Source organism: Panthera uncia, chromosome D1 (genome assembly GCF_023721935.1).
Source record: "Panthera uncia isolate 11264 chromosome D1, Puncia_PCG_1.0, whole genome shotgun sequence".
Classification (NCBI taxonomy): Eukaryota; Metazoa; Chordata; class Mammalia; order Carnivora; family Felidae; genus Panthera; species Panthera uncia.
This window is the reverse complement of record NC_064808.1, coordinates 49,765,880-49,783,703: the sequence shown is the minus strand read 5'-3', so window position 1 is coordinate 49,783,703 and position 17,824 is coordinate 49,765,880. Positions and strand designations below refer to the sequence as shown.

Below are 17,824 nucleotides of genomic sequence, written 5' to 3'. Positions count from 1 at the left end.
TCGGATGCTTTTCTTATGATTCACCTGGAAAGAGGTACCAGGGAGGTACAGTGCCCTTCTCATTCCATTATATTGGGTGTACATGATAGCAACATGAATTATCACTGGTGATGTTGACTTTGATCGCTTCATTAAGGTTGTGTCTGCCAGATCTTTGTACTGTAAAGCTACTTTTTTTTTTCTCTTTCCATATTCTGTTCTTTGAAAGTGAGTTTCTAAGTCCCATAGTGAGGGAGGAGGAAATTAAGCTCCACTTCCTGGAGGGGGGGCACATATGATCTACATTATATTATGTAGTATATTATTTGGAATTACTCTGTTTGGAAGATTCATCTCTTATCCTTCCTGATGTTTTACACTAATTTTAAAATTAATATTACATATGTGATTAGTCTAAAAAATAGGTAAGTAGGTTTTATTAAACACCAAAAAAAAAAAAAATCAGAAATCCTGGAGAAAGACTCCAGATGGTCTGGGCTGACTCACATGCCCATTTAGATCAATCTTGGGAGCAGAGTCAAGAACAATTAAGAGGATGGCAGCTCCTATTTAGAGTGATTGTTAAAAATGCTTTGGCATGAACTTGTCCTTTTGGCCAGGGCATGCTTTGGTTCTTTCCTTGGCTAAGTGACCTCTCACTTAACCTTCAGACCTCAGTTGAAGCATCACTTAGTCACAGACCTCCTTCCTGACTTCTCCAACTAGATCAGTACATTTGATGGATTCTCATGGCGCCTGGTACTCCTCCTTTGTGGTAGTTATCACAATTGCAAGTTTCTGGTGTGTGAATACTTGATTAAATACCTAAATACGCCACTAAACAGTCTATCTGGTGTGTTCTCCTTTGTAGCACAGACTTGCTTGCGTGCACATAGGTGGTGTTCAGTCAATATTTGTTAAGGGTATGACTGACATGAAGCGGGCTTCTATTCCACAGTTGAAGAAAGGATATTACCGAGGTAGCAGAATCAAGGACCACTACTCAGTGAGTGCAGTGAGGAGAGAGAGGCAGGTAGCAGGAGGCTGGGAGGAAGAGTGGGGAAGGGAAGGACTAATGGACAGCTGCTTGGAAGAAAGCAGCAGGACCATGTTTGACACCGTAGGTCAGGAGCTCACAGAGAGGCAATGACTGGTGGAGCAGGTCCCAGAGGAGAGAAGAGGGACTGGAGAAGTCATCATGAGTACAAGAAACAATTGTTTTTTAGCAGAAGAGATAGGAAGGGAAGTTGGGGAGGATGCAGAAAGTTCATGTGTGCGGGTATGATGGCAGTGGGGGAGGAGGGTGGACAGGGCAGGGATTTGAGGCCATCAAATGATCGATCTCCTTCTCTCTGGAGGGCAGTTGGGGAGAGAGGCAATATGTTAGGGAACTTCAGGTGAGTGTTAAAGGAGTGGAGACACTGGTAAGGAGACTGATGGCCAGTTGAGGATGCTGTGAGAGGACAGAGGACACAGCCATAGCCACACAAAAGTCCTTGATGATAAAGAAGGGAGGTCATTTCATGACAGCACTGAGGAGGGTGGAGGCTTGTATGACAACATGGTGTGATTCTCAAAGGTTGGTGCATGTGTGAAGTGGTTGTCTGTATTTGGACCTTGGGGAGCCCTGAGACTGGAGACTCCATCCCTCTTCTCCCCTGCCATGTGGAAGGATGTGCTTAAGCAAAGTCAGTCTCTAGCAGAGGAAGTGGGGGCTCAGAGATATAAAAAGGGAATGAGAATTTAGGGGGTTGTCACCATGAAATGGGGGTTTCAGAACAGAAAAACTTGGGAGGTATGTCCACCCTGGAAAGGATTAAACAGCAGGGAAGCAGCCGAAGGAAAACTTAACTATGGGCAAGATCAGTGTGCGGATGACCAAATGAGAAAGGAAAGATGACCCAGAAGGCCTGACTTGTGAACAATGATCCTGAATGACAGAATAAGAGCTGACAGTTCTCGCTGGCTCTGTTATTCATTTGTTTCTTCTTAGTGCCAGAAGAGGCACTGGGTAGCATCAGAGCTCGGTTTCAGACTGCTCCATGCCTTAGCCCCCTGTTCAAATGCTCATGAGAAGCTGCAATCATCAGAACTCTTTGGTCCAGCCCAGCCCTGGAGAAACTGAGCAGGAGTATTAAGAAATGGCCAGAGTCCAGCATGGTCTGAATTGGGATCTTCCAAGACCAAGTATATTTTCCAGCCTCTGAAGGACTTCAGTTCCCCATAGACATTCTAGGACAGAAAAAAGGAAACTTTGATTCTCTCCACAGAGCAAGAGCCAGAGGAAACAGAAGAGGATAGGATCTAGAACATAGGTGGAGGGATTAAACATGGAGAGGAGGAAGGACTCCTATCCTCTGGAATGGGAAGTAAAGAAAGCCAGAGTTTTTTAATTTAATTTTTTAAAATGTTTATTTATTTTTGAGACCGAGAGAGACAGAGCATGAACAGGGGAGGGTCAGAGAGAGAGGGAGACACAAAATCCGAAGCAGGCTCTGGGCTGTGAGCGGTCGGCACAGAGCCCGACGCGGGGCTCGAACTCATGGACGGACCATGAGATTATGACCTGAGCTGAAGTCGGATGCTCAGCTGACTGAGCCACCCAGGTGCTCCGCGAAGGCCGGTTCTTTCAATTTCAATTCACAGTGATCAATTTGCTGAAATTACCAATTTTGTCAATTTAACAAAATTTTATTTCTTTTAATTGTATGTATAGTTTACAACAACTTGCATGGTTGGGCAGATTTTAAGTACTTTTGGAAGATTTCTACAAAGTATCGGTTCACTCATTTGAAGTTTAGCTTAGCTTACTTTTAGTTTTAATTTATTTGCAGCTGTTTCACTGAAGTCATTTTGGCATGGCTGGCCAAAGTTCAGTGTATTCTAAGTTTTTCCTTCGAATCTATGACTTTTGGGAATGAGAACTTCTTGTGTAGTTTGCTCTACAAGTGTTATGCGATGACTCAAATGTAAAAAAATTTTTGTAAACAATCATGGTGGGGGGTTCTATCTTCTAAAAGATTTTCTTTTCCTGTTTTTTTAAAAAATGTTTTTTTAATTTATTTTGAGGGAGAAAGAGGGAGGGAGAGGGGCAGAGAGAGGGAGGGAGAGTCAGTCCCAAGCAGGCTCCTTGACATCAGTGCAGAGCCCAACTTGGGGCTCGATCTGATGAACTGTGAGATCATGACCTGAGCCAAAATCAAGGGTCAGTCACTTAACTGACTGAGCCACCCAGGTGCCCCTTTTCTAAAAGATTTTCAATCCAATAATTTTCCTTTTTATTTTTTTCCAATAATTTGCCTTTTTAAAAACTTCTTTTTGTCCATTCCAATTTTAATAAATGTCTAGTTGTGGGCTGATTACGACCATACTGTTATTTTTATACTGGTTGGTAGATGATATTAATAGTTACTATAATAAGTGATAAAGTTAACTATATAAATTCTAATATAAACTCATTAATTCAAGATAATTATTCTAAGATATCATCATGACGATTGGTAAATGAGCCTTGTGCCATAGTGACATCTAAGAAGCATTCGTAGAATTTCTGCCAGTTCCATTCATATCAGAATAGGAAGACTGTACTTTAGAAAGATCTAACTTATTCTTATCCTTGAGTATGTAGTTATTACTTCTAAATAGTTTTTACTTTGATTTTGTTTTTTATGTTTTAGTTTTATTGCAATACAATTTATATACCCTGAAATTCATCTTTATAAAGTGTACAATTCACAGTGGTTTTTAGTGTATTCAGAGTTGTGTATCCATCACCATATATTCCAGAGTATTTTCATTGAACCAAACGAAACCCCATACCCTCTAGCAATTACTCCCCATTCTTTCCTCCCCTCAGCCCCTTGCAGCCAATAATTTATTTTCTGTATCTGTGGGTTTGCCTTTTCTGCATAGTTCATATAAGTGGAACTATACAGTATGTAGTCTTTTGTGTTTGGCTTCTTTCGCTTAAGAGTCTTATGCTCTACTGACTGAGCTAGCCGGGCAAGGACTTGGCATCTTTCACTTAGCATGTTTTCAAGGTTCATCCATGTTTTACTTTACAATTTTTTAAATGTTTATTTATTTATTTTGAGAGGGGTAGGGGCAGAGAGAGGGGGAGAGAATCATAAGCAGGCTTCACACTGTTAGCACAGAGCTTGATGAGGGGTTTGATTTCACGAACCATGAGATCATGACCGGAGCCAAAATCAAGAGTCTGACACTTAACCGACTGAGCCACCCAGGTGCCCCTGTTCATCCATGTTTTAGCATGTATCACTGCTTCATTCCCTTTTATGACTGACTAATATCTCACCAGATGGATAGATCACATTTTGTTTATTCATTCATCAGTTGATAGACATTTGGATTTTTTCTCACTTTTTGGCTATTAGGAATAATACTATGAACATTTATATACAAGTTTTAGTGTGTACATATCTTTTTAGTTCCTTCGGGTATATACCTAGGAATGAACTGCTGGTATGTCACATATTGTAAACCGTGGTTCACATTTTGAGGAAATATTTGAGAAAATGTTGCCAAACTTTTCTACAGAAGCTGCACCGTTTTACATTTCTTCTAGGAGTGTATGAAGGTTCTAATTTCTCTACATCCTCTCCAACACTTATTATTCATCTTTTTTTATTATAATCATCCTATTGGGTGTGGAGTGGTATCTCACTGCGGTTTTGATTTGCCTTTCTCTAATGACTAATGTTTAACATCTTTTTAAAAAAATATATTTATTTATATATTTGTGTGTGTGTGTGTGTGAGAGAGAGAGAGAGAGAGAGAGAGAGAGAGAGAAAGAGAGCAAGTAGGGGAGGGGCAGAGAGAGAGGGAGACAGAGAATCCTAAGCAGGCTCTGCTCTGTCAATACAGAGCCCCACGTGGGGCTTGAACTCATGATCTGTGAGATCATGACCTGAGGCAAAATCAAGAGTCAGCTGCTTAAGGGACTGAGCCACCTGGGCACCCCTCAGCATCTTTTTATATGCTTATTGGCTATTTGTATATCTTCTTCTGTGGATTCTTTCAAGATTTCCTCTTGTCTTTAATTTTCTGTGGTTTGAATATTTTCTGTAGTTTGAAAATTCTGTAGTTTTCTACACTTAGGTGTAAATTTTTTTCCCAGTATTTATCATACTTGGTGTTCTCGGAGCTTTCTGGATCTGGTGGTTTGGTGTCTGCCATTAATTCCAAAAAGTTCTCAGCCATTATTACTTCAAATATTTCCTCTGTTCTTTTTTTCTCTTTCTTTTTCTCTGGTATACCCATTATATATACTTTTTTAAATGTTTATTTAGTTTTGGGAGAGAAGGAGAGAGCATGAGTGGAAAAGGGGCAGAGAGAGAGTGAGATGCAGAATCCAAAGTTGAGTCCAGGCTCTGAGCTGTCAGCACAGAGCCCATCACAAGGCTTGAACTCACAGACCATGAGATCATGACCTGAGCTGAAGTCTGACGCTTAACCAACTGAGCCACCCAGGTGCCCCTATTATATATACTTTCTTATTGTTCCAGTTTTTGTTATTTTTTTTATTGTCCCATGGTTCTTGAATATTCTATTCTTCCCCACCCCCCGCCCCCTGCTTTTTTCTCTTTGCTTTTCAGCTTGGGAAGTTTGTATTAAATGTACCTTCAAGCTTATTGATTCTTCCCTTGGCTGTGTCCAGTCTACTGATAAGTCCATCAAAGGCATTCTTCATTTCCATTACAATGTTTTACATTTCTAGCATTTCCTTTCAATTCTGTCTTAGAGCTTTCTTCTCTCTGCTTACATCATCCATTTCTTCTTGCATGCTGCTCACTTTTTCCATTAGCACCCTTAGCACATAACCATAGTTATTTAAAATTTCCCATAGCTCCAAAATCTGTGCCATATTGGGTGTGGTGCTGATGCTTGCTTTGTCTTTTCAAACGTTGTTGCCTTTTACCATGTCCTGTAATTTTTTGGTTGAAACCGAACATGATTTATCAGGTAAAAGGAACTGAGGTAGATGTCTTTAGTTTGAGATTTATGATTATTGGGTGGGAGTTAGGTAGTGTTTACTGTGTGCTGCAACTGTGGTATTGGAGGTTAAATTTTCCTCTAGTGCCCTTGTTTTTGTCCTCTCTGTTGTGCTGGGTTTCCCTAGAGACTCCTTATTAAATAGCGTCTGAGGCTTGTGGTTCTTTTAGCCCTGATTCCTGTTATTATACAGGAGCCCTGTTGATGTGATGATAAGGTGTGGGGGAAGAAGAACTATTCTATAGTCCTTTTAATGAGCTTGTGTCCTTGGGCTATGACTTTCACAAATGTCTCTGAGCTTTTCTCCCCCACTTCCCACCTTAGCCTTCGCACCTTACAACAGGAAGGCTAGAAGTAGCTGAAATTGGATATGTTCCTTCCTCCATGTCAGTTAGACTCTGGTAAACCCATGTTGCTTAGGCTCTAGTGAAATAGTTTCCCTGGAGGGCAAGACTTGCTAAAGAGAACAGACAGACCGCTCTGTGCATCATTCATATTCTGTCCTCCTTCAGGAAGCATGAGGAAATTTTCTCCAGATCTTCACAGTGAGAACCTGGTGGGGCTCCCAATTCTTGTCAAATGAGAAAGTGGCTATGTACATTATTTGGAGAAATACCTATTCAAAACCTTTTTAAAATTGGGTTATTTGTCTTTTTTATTTTTGAGAGGTGAGGATTCTTGATATATTCCTGGTACAAGTTCCTTATCAGATATATGATTTGCAAATATTTTCTTCCATTCTGTGGATTGTTTTCATTTTCTTAATGGTGTGCTTTGGATTATGACAATTTTAAATTTTGATAAAGTCTAATTTCCCTTTTGTTGCATATTCTTTTGGCATCATATCTAACTAAGAAACCATTGTCTAATCCAAGGACAAATTTACTGCTATGTTTTCTTCTAATGGTTTTATAGTTTTAGGTCTACAATCCATTTGAGCTAACTTTCATATATAGTATTAGGTAGGGATACAACTTTACTTTTTTTTTATTAGATATTTAGTCCTAGCATCATTTGTTGAAGAGATATCTTTCCTCATTTAATTTTTTTTCATCCTTATCAAAAAATAAGTTGACCCTAAATTTAGGTTTATTTCTGGCCTTTTAATTCTATTCATTGAACTATTTCTTATGCCAGTACCACACAGACTTGGTTATATGGTAGAATTTTTTTAAATCAAGAAGTAAAGTCCTCCAGCTTTATTCTTTTTTTTTTTCTCTCTACTTTTCTCTCAATTTATATATACCCTTAAGTGTCACCATAATTAAGGCTTGGCAAAGGTACTTATCATAAAATTGTCTTAGTCTTTACAGGCTCCAAAAATAAAATACCACAGACTGGATAGTTTATAAACAACAGAGATTTATTTTTCACAGTTCTGGAAGCTGGGAAGTCCAAGACCAAGGTGCTAGCACAGTCAAGTTCTGGTGAGGACCCTCTTCCTGTTTCATAGCCAGTGGTTTCTCATTGTTATCTCACGTGGTGGAAGGGGCAAGGAATCTCTGTGGGTCTTCTTCCTAAGAACACTAATCTCATTCATGAGGGCTTCACCATAACCTAAGCACATCTCAAAGGCTCCATCCCCTAATACTGCCATATCAGGCATTAGGATTTCAACATATGAATTTTGGGAGGACACAAACATTCAGACCACAACAAAAGTGAATACATTAACCTTCAAAATTTATTTTTAAAATCTGCTTTCCTCTCAAGTTGCTGGTATATCTCTACCCTGTTTTCCCTTTTCTTTTTTTTTTTCCTTACAGTTTATTTATTTTGAAAGAGAGAGAGAGACAGAGAGAGAGAGAGAATGAGTGGGGGAGGGACAGAGAGTGATGGTGAGAGAGAGCATTCCAAGCAGCCTCCACACTGTCAGTACAGAGCCTCATGTGGGGCTCAAACTCATAAACCATGAGGTCATGGCCTGAGTTGAAATCAAGAGTTTGACACTTAACTGACTGAGCCATCCAGGTGCCCCTTTCCCCCCCCCCCCCCCCTTCATTGTCATACTTCTCAAGTTGTCTTTAGGATTGTTGATTTTGCCTCTCTCAAGAGACTGCTCTATCAGAGGTCAGCAGTGAACATCTTCATTTCCAAGTTCAATGACTAAAGATACTCACTAATCCACTACTCTGGAGCCTGGCCAACATTAGGTTCTGAGAATACAAAATTATCTAGTGTCTGCCCCCAAGAACTCAATCTATTGAGGGAGATAGACACAAATGGATATTTTTGACACCCTCTTTCTCTGGATTTTGACACACCAATGTTCTAGTTGTGGTCCTTCTTTTCATCTTCCTCAGGGAGTTTCTTTCTCTCTGTCTGGCCTTTGAATGTTGCTATCTCCTAGGCCTTCTTTTTCTCTTACTGTGTATTTTTTGAGTAGGAAATCTCATCTAGTATAATTGCTTCAACTCCCCTGTGTGTGTGACTCTCACATCTGTATTGTTAGCTTACACATATCCTCTGACCTCCAGAATAACTGTTCACGAGACAGCTCCTTAACACAAATATGCCTACAACAAAGTTCAGCACAGTGATCTCAAATCTGCTTTTCCTCTGCTATCCTTGTTCTCTGTGAATGTAATTACTCCACCCAACTGCCCAGGTAGAAACCTGGTGTCATCTTCGACTCTTCTGTTCTTCCTCTACCTCATGTAACCACATACAATGTCTAGTCTCTTGTCTCCTCTGTAGCTGTCTGGTCAGCTTGTCTCCATCTCCCCTGCCTCTGGCCTCATCTAGTCTTCTACCAACTCCCTCTGGATTCATTAACTAGCCTCCTATTTGGTTTCCTTGCTTCTAGTCTTGCCCCTCTGACCCATGCACGAATAATCTTTCTGAAATGTAAATCTGATCCCTTTTCTCCCCATTTAAAAATCCTTCAGTGGCTTTCCCTGGTCTTCAGTATAAAAACTAAGCACTTTATCATGTCTTACAGGGCCCTTTGTAACCTGATCTTGCTTGGCTTTCCTGCTTCATTTCCTCCACTTCTTCCTCAAATACTAAATCCCAGCTGTACCAAATTACTTACTTGGAATTTCTCAACCACTCCATGCTGTTTCATAATTCAGTGCACTTATACCTGCAGATCTTGCTGCCTGTAATGTCCTCCAAGCTGACTTCTTTCCCCCATGCTTAATGAATACCTATTCATTCTTTAGTATTTAGCCCTTGTATTGTTTCCTCTGAAAAATTCCACGCTCACCTTCTTTCTTGGTACTCAGTATGCCTGTGTGCACCACTTTCATAGTATCTGCCTTACTATATGATCTTCTCCCTCAAAATGGCCAGCTGGGTCTCTGTATTTTCTATATTTCCATAGTGCTTTGAATGTAGAAGGAATGCGCTTGCTAAATAGATTTGATCATTATTTTTTTGAGTGCCTATGTGCATTGTACTAGAAATTGTGAATTTTGCAGGTTCTCTTGCCTATCTTAAAGGCAATTTCTCAGTCTTCTTCATAGCTTCTATATCCTGTCTGTCCCATAATGTCTGATCTCAGCCTCCTTTCCTTCTGTATATACACTGAGTCACCCCATCCATTTCCTTAGCTTTAATTGCCAACAACTCCCAAAATGTTCTCCCAGTGAAGAACTCTTTCCTAAGCTCCAGATGCTCTCAGGCATCTCAAACTCAGCACATACAAAAATGAAACCATTTTTCCTTCTGGGACAAAAAAAAAAAAAAAAAAAAAAAAAAACTTGTAAGAAAGATTCTGAGATCATTTTAAGGAAAAGCAATTACAAATGAAGTCAGAACAATGGCAGAAAATTTTCAGTGATCTCTCTAGGAACATTTTTTTTTGTTGTTGTTGTATTTTCATCTCCTTGAAAGTGAGCAGTAAAACTCCAACGTTGTGCTTCTCGTGCTGGGCTACACAGTAGTGTGTCAGGGTAAATGTGAAGCCACAGTGTAAATAGGCTCATCTTTCTATAGCATCAATTTTGACAGGAAACTTGTGTGTCTAATTTACAATATTTAATTTGTAAGAGGAAAACCATTTTTTATATTAAACATGTATTATGGAACAGAATTTAAAATGTCAGAAAAGTTTAAACTTTTTCCCTTGAAATATAACACACAGACCATTTCTATTATTAGGGCATCTGAAATTTAACCACCAAATTCAAGTCCCAGGGTCGGAGGAGAGCTCTAATATGCCCATGCATTTAAGGGCGGGGAGAGGAAAGCCTAAGGGTACAAACATTACCCTGCAGTGAACAATGGGCAATCAGCTTTGCAGGAAGTTCTTTTTCAGATGAAATGGGAGGAAACCAGGGAAGGGAGGAATTACTGAGCCCAACCAAAATGCAGACCTAGGCTGACAAACTTAGCACAATGCACTGATTCGGTCAATAGACGTGTATAGATGCCCACTTTGTCCCATGTTCTCTGTTGGGTGGCATGATAGTAAATTAGATATGTCCCTCTACCCCCAAGGAGTTTGCAATCTAGTGATGGTGCTGAACAATGTAATTGTGTCATTGCTATAATGAAGGATGTGCAACATGAAACTGGACTACTGGAAATACCGGGAATATGTCTAGTTTTGCTTGGGGGAATTCAGTGAGTAAGTCACAAGAGACATCATTTCAGCTTCTGGTTAAAACTTGGGAAAAGTATAGGTGTCTTCTGCCTATAGGTTGGTTAGAAATATTTCAGGAAGTTGGAATATGAAATGTGTGGGAAATGAATTAAACACACACATTCTTTTTTTTCTTTAATGTTTATTTATTTTGAGAGAGACAGAGAGCGAGAGAGCAAGAGAGTGAGCACGCGTGCAAGACACACACACTCTTGACAGTCATTATGAGCATGTAAATCCCTGGAGAGGAAGGACCCCATTTCTTTAGTCTTGGTATTTCCAGCAGTGTACCTTAGCGCTGTTCCTGCATAGTACCATGTTTATTGGTTTTGTCAAGCTCAGCTATTGAGCTGAATGTCATGGATAACATATGGCTCACTCCTCCTCACTTAATAAGCATATTATGAATCAGGCCCTATGGTAGGAAGAGTTATCCAGCAGATTTGAGTCCTAGTGCCCGGCTTTGGGAGCTCCGCTGAGTGGAGTCAGTGAAGCAGACAGGCACTTTGATAGGCATATGCCCAGAAGACTGTAACTGCACACAAGGAGGAACCTAGTTCTGTTTGGAGGGTTGTGTGAAGTTTGGAGGTAGCCTCAAAAAAGTGACTTCTGAGGAGAGAATCACATGATTAGTAAGAAGTAACGTGAAAGGAGGCAAGCTATAGAAGCCTCATGCACAAAGGTATGATATATTCAGAGAAGAAGTAATTTCCTAGGAAGGATAGCATATTAATAGTGGTAGAAGAGGCTGAGAGGCGGCTGGGCCAGGCCATCGAATGCCTTTGTGTCACGAGAGAAGTCTGGATTTTATCCAGCAAAGGCAATGGTGAGTCACTGTAATATTGGTTCAGATCAGTGTTTTTCAAAACACAGGTTATAAACCGTTAGTTGTAAAAGTTATTTTAGCGAACTGGCACCAGCATTTTAAAAAAGTAACAAGAAAAGAGTTGACAATATCAGTGTGCATCATATTTGTTAAGGTAAATAATATTTTGTGATGCTTTTGCTTCAATTACATATATGTGAATAGTACTCTGATGTAAAATATTTTTTGATCTGTGGGTCATAGTAAAGCATTTTTGAGAAACACTAAAGGCTCAGTGGTACAAATCAATATATCAGATTAGTTTTGGTAGCAATTAACAGAAAACCCAGGGCAAGTGGGAAGAATCACTAAAGATTATTACTATATAGTTTCTTTTAGTTGTTCTGACCTACCATTCTGTGTTATCTTCAGACTAAAGCCAGTTATGGCACTCACAATAACGTGCAACTTATTCTTATCAAGCACAGTAGAGACCGGATTCTTACTGCTTCAAATTAGTTTAGGCCTGTCCATCGCTGAGCCCATTAACAGCAAGGGAATGGAAATACTAGGACTACCTTTGACTAATGTTTGGGAACCAACTGCTGTAGCTGTAGGGAACTAGAGTGCAACGTGGTAAATTCAGGGCATTACAGAAATATTGTAGCAACACCTAGGTTCACAAAGCAAGGAACTTAGGTGTGGGGATGGTCAGAGGAGCCACCCCAATGCCAAAAGTCCATGTACAAGTTAGGCAGGTAACAGGGGGAGAGTTCTCTGGGTGGTAGAGACTGCATGAACAAAAGGTAATAAGGGGAGCTCTGCACAGGAAAAGTCAAAATCAGGACTTCCATGCTTCCTGAACATAAAATTGGAGGCAAGGGAGGGAAATGGAGCAGTGAACAGATGCCTGGTCACCAAGGGGACCATGGTAAGGAAATGGACCTGGATTCTTTCCCCAAAGGAAAGGAGGAGGCACTGTAGATCATCAGAGAATTAAAACATCACATTTCTCTTGCTTCATCTGCAGTGTGGAGGGAGGCAAGTTAGGAAGGAGGCTTTTGCAGTAATCCGAGATAGAGATGTCTTAGATTTCAGACTAGGGAGAGATGACTGCAGATTTTAGAAACATTATGGAAATAAAAGCAACAAGACTTGTTCATTTGACTATAGAGTATGTGTAAGTAAGCAGTGCCTGGCTTTTGTAGTGTCTCCTTTGGATACTGGGCTGTACTACATTACGTCACCGGTTTGGTGAAGCTGGAGTACACTTGTCATTTTTTGAAAGAAGTGGGCATAGCTGTCAACCTTGCCATAAAGAACTGGGGCCCAAGACAGAGAACCTGTGAAAGTAAAGAGGGAACTCCAGTTTATCTGGGCCCCTCTCTTGAGGGTTTGGAATTTATTAAAGAGGTACTGAGATGGATTTGAGGGCATATTCCACCGAGGTAAAAAAAGTTATTTACAGGCCAGATTAGAAAACGGATGTGTTGTTGTTTATTTCCCTTGTGTTATCCCTGAGCCTTTAGTGGCTGTTCTAGGACTCATGTATTCTTTTATGGGCCAAAATATTAAAGATGCACTGTCCCTGAGGCCATCGTGGCAGCAGAAGTGGCACTTTAGATTGTTGAGTTCCTTGACGGCAAAGGTTGTTTCTTCTCACCTCTATATCCTTAGTACCTAGCCTAGGGCCTGACGTATACCAAACGGTTGATCAAGATTGTATCCCTAGGGACTAAAATGATGCTGGATAGTAGCAGATGCTTAGATGCTCAGGAACTGTTGAAAGCCCCAAGGGGAGGTCTGTTTCTGGGGACTGAGAGGAAAAGCTAGTAGAGTCCAGCCATAACCCACCTGTGATAATACTTAACAGATGCAGTTTTAATTCTAAAGAAAGTACTTTCTCTAGGAGTTGGGGATTACTCCAAGATATCTAGGTGAGGTGAATGTTCATGCCAAGAGGATAGGAAGGGGGTGAATTTGGGGGAAGGATTCAGAATTGTAGGTTTACTGAAAAAATGCTTTGTGTATCTATGATATGCCACTAAAAACATGTCAGAAAGAGCTTTCTGGCAATAGTGTGAAGGACAAATTAGAGGGAAAGAGATGGAAGAACCCTGTTGGGAGCAGATGAATTTTAAGCCTAGAGCGGCTGCAGTGACATAGCATAGAGCTCTGTCACTAGATCAGTGACCCCCTTGACCCTCACCTTATTTTCTGACAATGGTTAGGTTCAGCAAGCCAATTACACTCTGAAGGTCCAGCCTAAGATGAAATTTCTTCTTTTCACTGTGCTAGAGATACAGGAATTGTCAGGCCTTGCTGTCAAGTGTTCAGGCAGGAATGATAGTTACAAGTCTTCCCATGACTACTATCCTAGTCAAACCTTTGAGCCTGAGGAATGGGTAGCCTGGCTGGGCTAAGTCTGGGTTCACAATAATTAGTGGATATAAAGGAGCTTCCTACTTGTCCTATGCCGTGGCCATTCGGAAGCCGGATTTCCCTTTTCTGAATTCCCAGAGAAGCCCAGATTTGACAACAATAAAAGCTTCCAGGAAATTCCCAGCACATTTAACTTCCTAATCCTTCTCCTACTTCAACCATCTCCTTTATTCCCCCACCCCCAACTCCAAGAGGAAGGGGCTTATCTTTTACTGAATGCTTCCACTGACGCCAGCCAGGAGGGTAGTACATCCGAGTTCTCAGGTCATGTCCTCTAAGGTCTATTCAGGGCTGAGGGGAACACATGGGGGTATTTGTGATCCTGCCTAGAAACAGAGGAATAGTTGTAGTGTTTCTTGAAGTTTCCCAAAGTATCAGATTATTATGGAAGGTTCAATTCTAGGTGTTCAATTCTAGGTCCCTGTCAGGGAGTAATCTTTCTCTAAGAAATCCTAGGGGTTCAATCTCTATGCTAGATGTCAAAACTCAATCACCTTTGGAGGCCAGTTTGGAATTATAGGATATGTGCCCCATATAAACTGGCATTAAGAAAAACAAAACTGTGCTAACCAAACAACCCAAATGAAGAGCCAGAAACATAAGCAGTGAATTCACTAACCCAAGGAGACTGAGCATTTGGATAGTTCTCATTCTCCAGAAATCCCAAGGAGAGGAAAAAGAAATATATATATACATACATACATACATTCATATAATGAATTTTATCTACTGTGCAAAGAGATGATTTATCTGGTTCCCCAGAAACTTTTCCATTAAGACTGTCCGTTAATGACTCTAGCTCCAGTTTTTCTTAGAGATTACTGTGAGCATGGGCACTGATGAGGGTGCTATACACCCTTTGGCTCCAGTTAAATCCCTGGTGTTTGAGCTGTGTGGGAGCTGTGGATGCTTGCTTTCTGGTCCTGCCGCAAGCCCTGAAGCAGCTGGTTTAGAAGTGTAAGGTTGCTGTCTCTGCGAGGCAGGGGCAGGGGTGGGAGGCAGTTCCCTTTATACTCAATCACTGCCATCTTGGCCCGATCCTGCTCACTCCGATTTGGGATCTGCAGCATTCTCGTGTAGCCCCCATTCTGACCTTGGTACCGAGGGGCCAGTACTTGAAACAGCTTGGGGATCAAGTCTTTCTCCTAGAGGGGGAGAGTTATTCGAGAGAGAGGACAGTCAGGCACCACTGCAGTGACACATTGAACTTTCAGCACTCCCCAAAGCAGGGTCCAAACATGTACACACTGAACTCTCCCACCCCTAAAGTGGTAGTGTCAAAGTTAACACAGAGAGGTTACAGGCAGTTGTGCAGGTTGATTCACATAGCATTCAACTAACTTAAGGCACACGTTTCGAACTTAGTTTACAATATGTGTCCATAAAAGTGAGTATCTTAGCTTAATTCTGCCCGGTCGTCCTTCCTCTAACAATCCCCTTCCCCACAGGGAGCAAAGGATAAGATATGGGAGGCAGACAGGATGGATGCACTCACCGTGAGCCAGAAGTCAGCCATGCGCATGGCTTGTTCGTTGGTATCTCCCAGCTTCCCATAGTCGATGAGCTGAGAAGACATAACATCACTGATTCAACCCGAGCAAGAAAGGAGGCGCAAATCTTACTCCTTTAGTGCCGGGCCACAACTCATTCATTCCCCTAGCAAGGCATGCCGCTAATTCAGGCCACCCCCAACTCCGCAGCTCTCACCAGTAGCCCATTTGGGGGCCGGAGGAGTGGACTCAACTCAGGGTAATAAGGGATCCAGCCTTTGGGCAGGGGATACCAGGGCTATGCCACTTCTCTCCCAAGTCCAGCCGGATCTCAGGCCAGACGCGCGCGGTGGACTAGAGGACCCCGCCCCTCACCTTCTCGGCGTAGCCCCTCATCTCGTCCACGCGCGCCCATGGCGCCTCGATGCGTTCGTGTCGCACAAGTCCCGTAAGCAAGTTCCGCAACAGGTGGATGCGGGACTCCGGACCAAGGCCCAGTCGGCGGAATACGCGGCCATGGGAGATGGCGGCTGCGACCGATAGCCGCATAATTCCTAGCTTGTCTCCGCCCTTGTGAGGCAGGAACTGGAAATTCGAAGGGAGAAGCTGCGCAGAGACGGGTTTGAGAGGACGCATGCGCTGTACCTACGTGCGTGGTGGACGTGTTTGCGCATGAGTATCACAGCCTGCCTCGTTGGCAACCTGGGGGAGGGCGGAGAAGAGGTGCTAGTTCCTTCCAGAGGAGGCGAGGGGGGCGGGCCTCAAGGCGCTCCGAGCTCTCAGCGTCAGGGGAACCAGGCGCCATCTAGTGTGGGACGATGCGTGCCGTCCAGTTCCTTTTGGGCTAAGTCAGTCGTCTTGTGGCCTCTAGGGCGACGGGAAGCTCCGCTGCGGAGCCTGCTGGGAAAGTGAGTATCTGAGGTGAAGCCCCCCCGCCCATCCCTCCACCTTCCCCCCCGGGGTCGTGCCGCTGTAGCCGGCGGTCCTGCCAGTCCCCAGCGTTGGCGAGCCAGCGTGTCTGACTCCCTAAGCGTGACTTTTTTTTCCACAGAATTATTTTTCGTTATAATGGTGAAATGAAACGAATAACAATGATGCTCAGAAAAGAAGCGCAGCTAGTGAAAATTTTCTTTTGTTAAAGTACACAGTAACGATCCCAATTAAAAAACGACAGCACTCTAAGGAAAACTAATGGGTTAATACTTTTCACCTGCGTCAGTGTATTTTTTTTAAAGGTAAGAAACATACCTATGCATTTGTGTTAAAGTGCAGTCATGTTCTGGTTTCCTGTTTTTAAGCCTTAATGTCTGCAAATTTGCAATCACTTTGTCAAAATTGCTCCTCGTTGTGGGTTGAATTGTGTGTTCCCACAAGAACACAAGAAAGATATATTAAACCCTAACCCTTCCCAACCTCCACCCCATTTCCCTCAGAATATGACCTTATTTGGAAAGGGGATTATTGCAGTTGCAATTAATTAAGATGAGGTCATACTGGAGTAGGGTGGGCATCTATTCCAAACGACTGGCGTCTTCATAGAACACAAGTGGAGAGACAGGCACAGAGTGAGGACAACGTTGTGCAGACTAGAGACAACGCACAGGGAGAATGCTACGTGACCAAGAAGTCAGCGATTCCAGTTGGGCAGTTGCAAGCCAAGGATTGCCAAGGATTTCTGACAAACACCTGAAACTAAAAGAAAGGCATGGAACAAAAATTTCCCTAGATCCTTAAAAGAATTTATGGCCCAACTGTTACATTGAGTTTGGACTTCCAGCCTTCCAAGATTATGAGCCAATAAATTTGTTTAAAGCTGCCCAATTCGTGACACTTTGTTATAGAAGCACTAGGAGACCAACACACTGGTCTTCACATACTCATGTTCAGTAGACAGCACACTTAGATTTGTCTCTCTCTTTGCTCATTAGTGACCAGAGAACACTTCTTGTTAATTTTAGTTTTGAAAAGTTTCTTTCGTCTGAAGCAACAGATACACAAGTAGTTAGGAAAAGTCTTTTTTTTTTAATTTTTCAAATTAAAAAAAAAATGTATTCTTGAGAGAGACAGAGCATGAGCAGGGGAGGGGCAGAAAGAAAGGGAGACACAGAATCTGAAGCAGGCTCCAGGCTCTGAGCTGTCAGCAGCCCCAGGTGGGGCTTGAACTCAGTAGACAGGAGATCATGACCTGAGCTGAAGTCCAACACTTACCTGACTGAACCACCCGGGTGCCCCTTTAGGAAAAGTCTTAAACACATGGATACATTGGCATAGATTTATACAAATCATGTTTCACAATAAGTTCCAGGAATTACAATACTGACTGTGTCTTATTTCTTTGGGATCAATTCTTGCAGCTTTCAGGATTTCCACGATTGAAAATTCATCGTAAGTTTCTATTGGTAAAATCTTGTGAAGATTTTCTTCTGCAAAAGTTAAGAGAACATGAACTGCAACTGACATTATTTGATCATGGCTTTAAAAGGACTGTCCACCTTGTGAAGATATACA

The 17,824-nt window shown here is 42.0% G+C and overlaps 1 protein-coding gene across 1 annotated transcript; it reads right to left on the bottom strand.

The window, feature by feature from the left end:
* Window positions 1-7,333: 7,333 nt before the first annotated feature.
* Window positions 7,334-16,089, bottom strand: MRPL17 (mitochondrial ribosomal protein L17). The gene is made up of 3 exons (XM_049650954.1): window positions 15,692-16,089; window positions 15,322-15,390; window positions 7,334-14,971 (listed from the first exon to the last, which is right to left on the bottom strand). The coding sequence occupies exons 1-3, from the start codon at window positions 15,950-15,952 to the stop codon at window positions 14,696-14,698; spliced, it is 606 nt and encodes a 201-aa protein (XP_049506911.1). The 5' UTR covers window positions 15,953-16,089; the 3' UTR covers window positions 7,334-14,695.
* Between the last annotated feature and the right edge of the window lie 1,735 nt (window positions 16,090-17,824).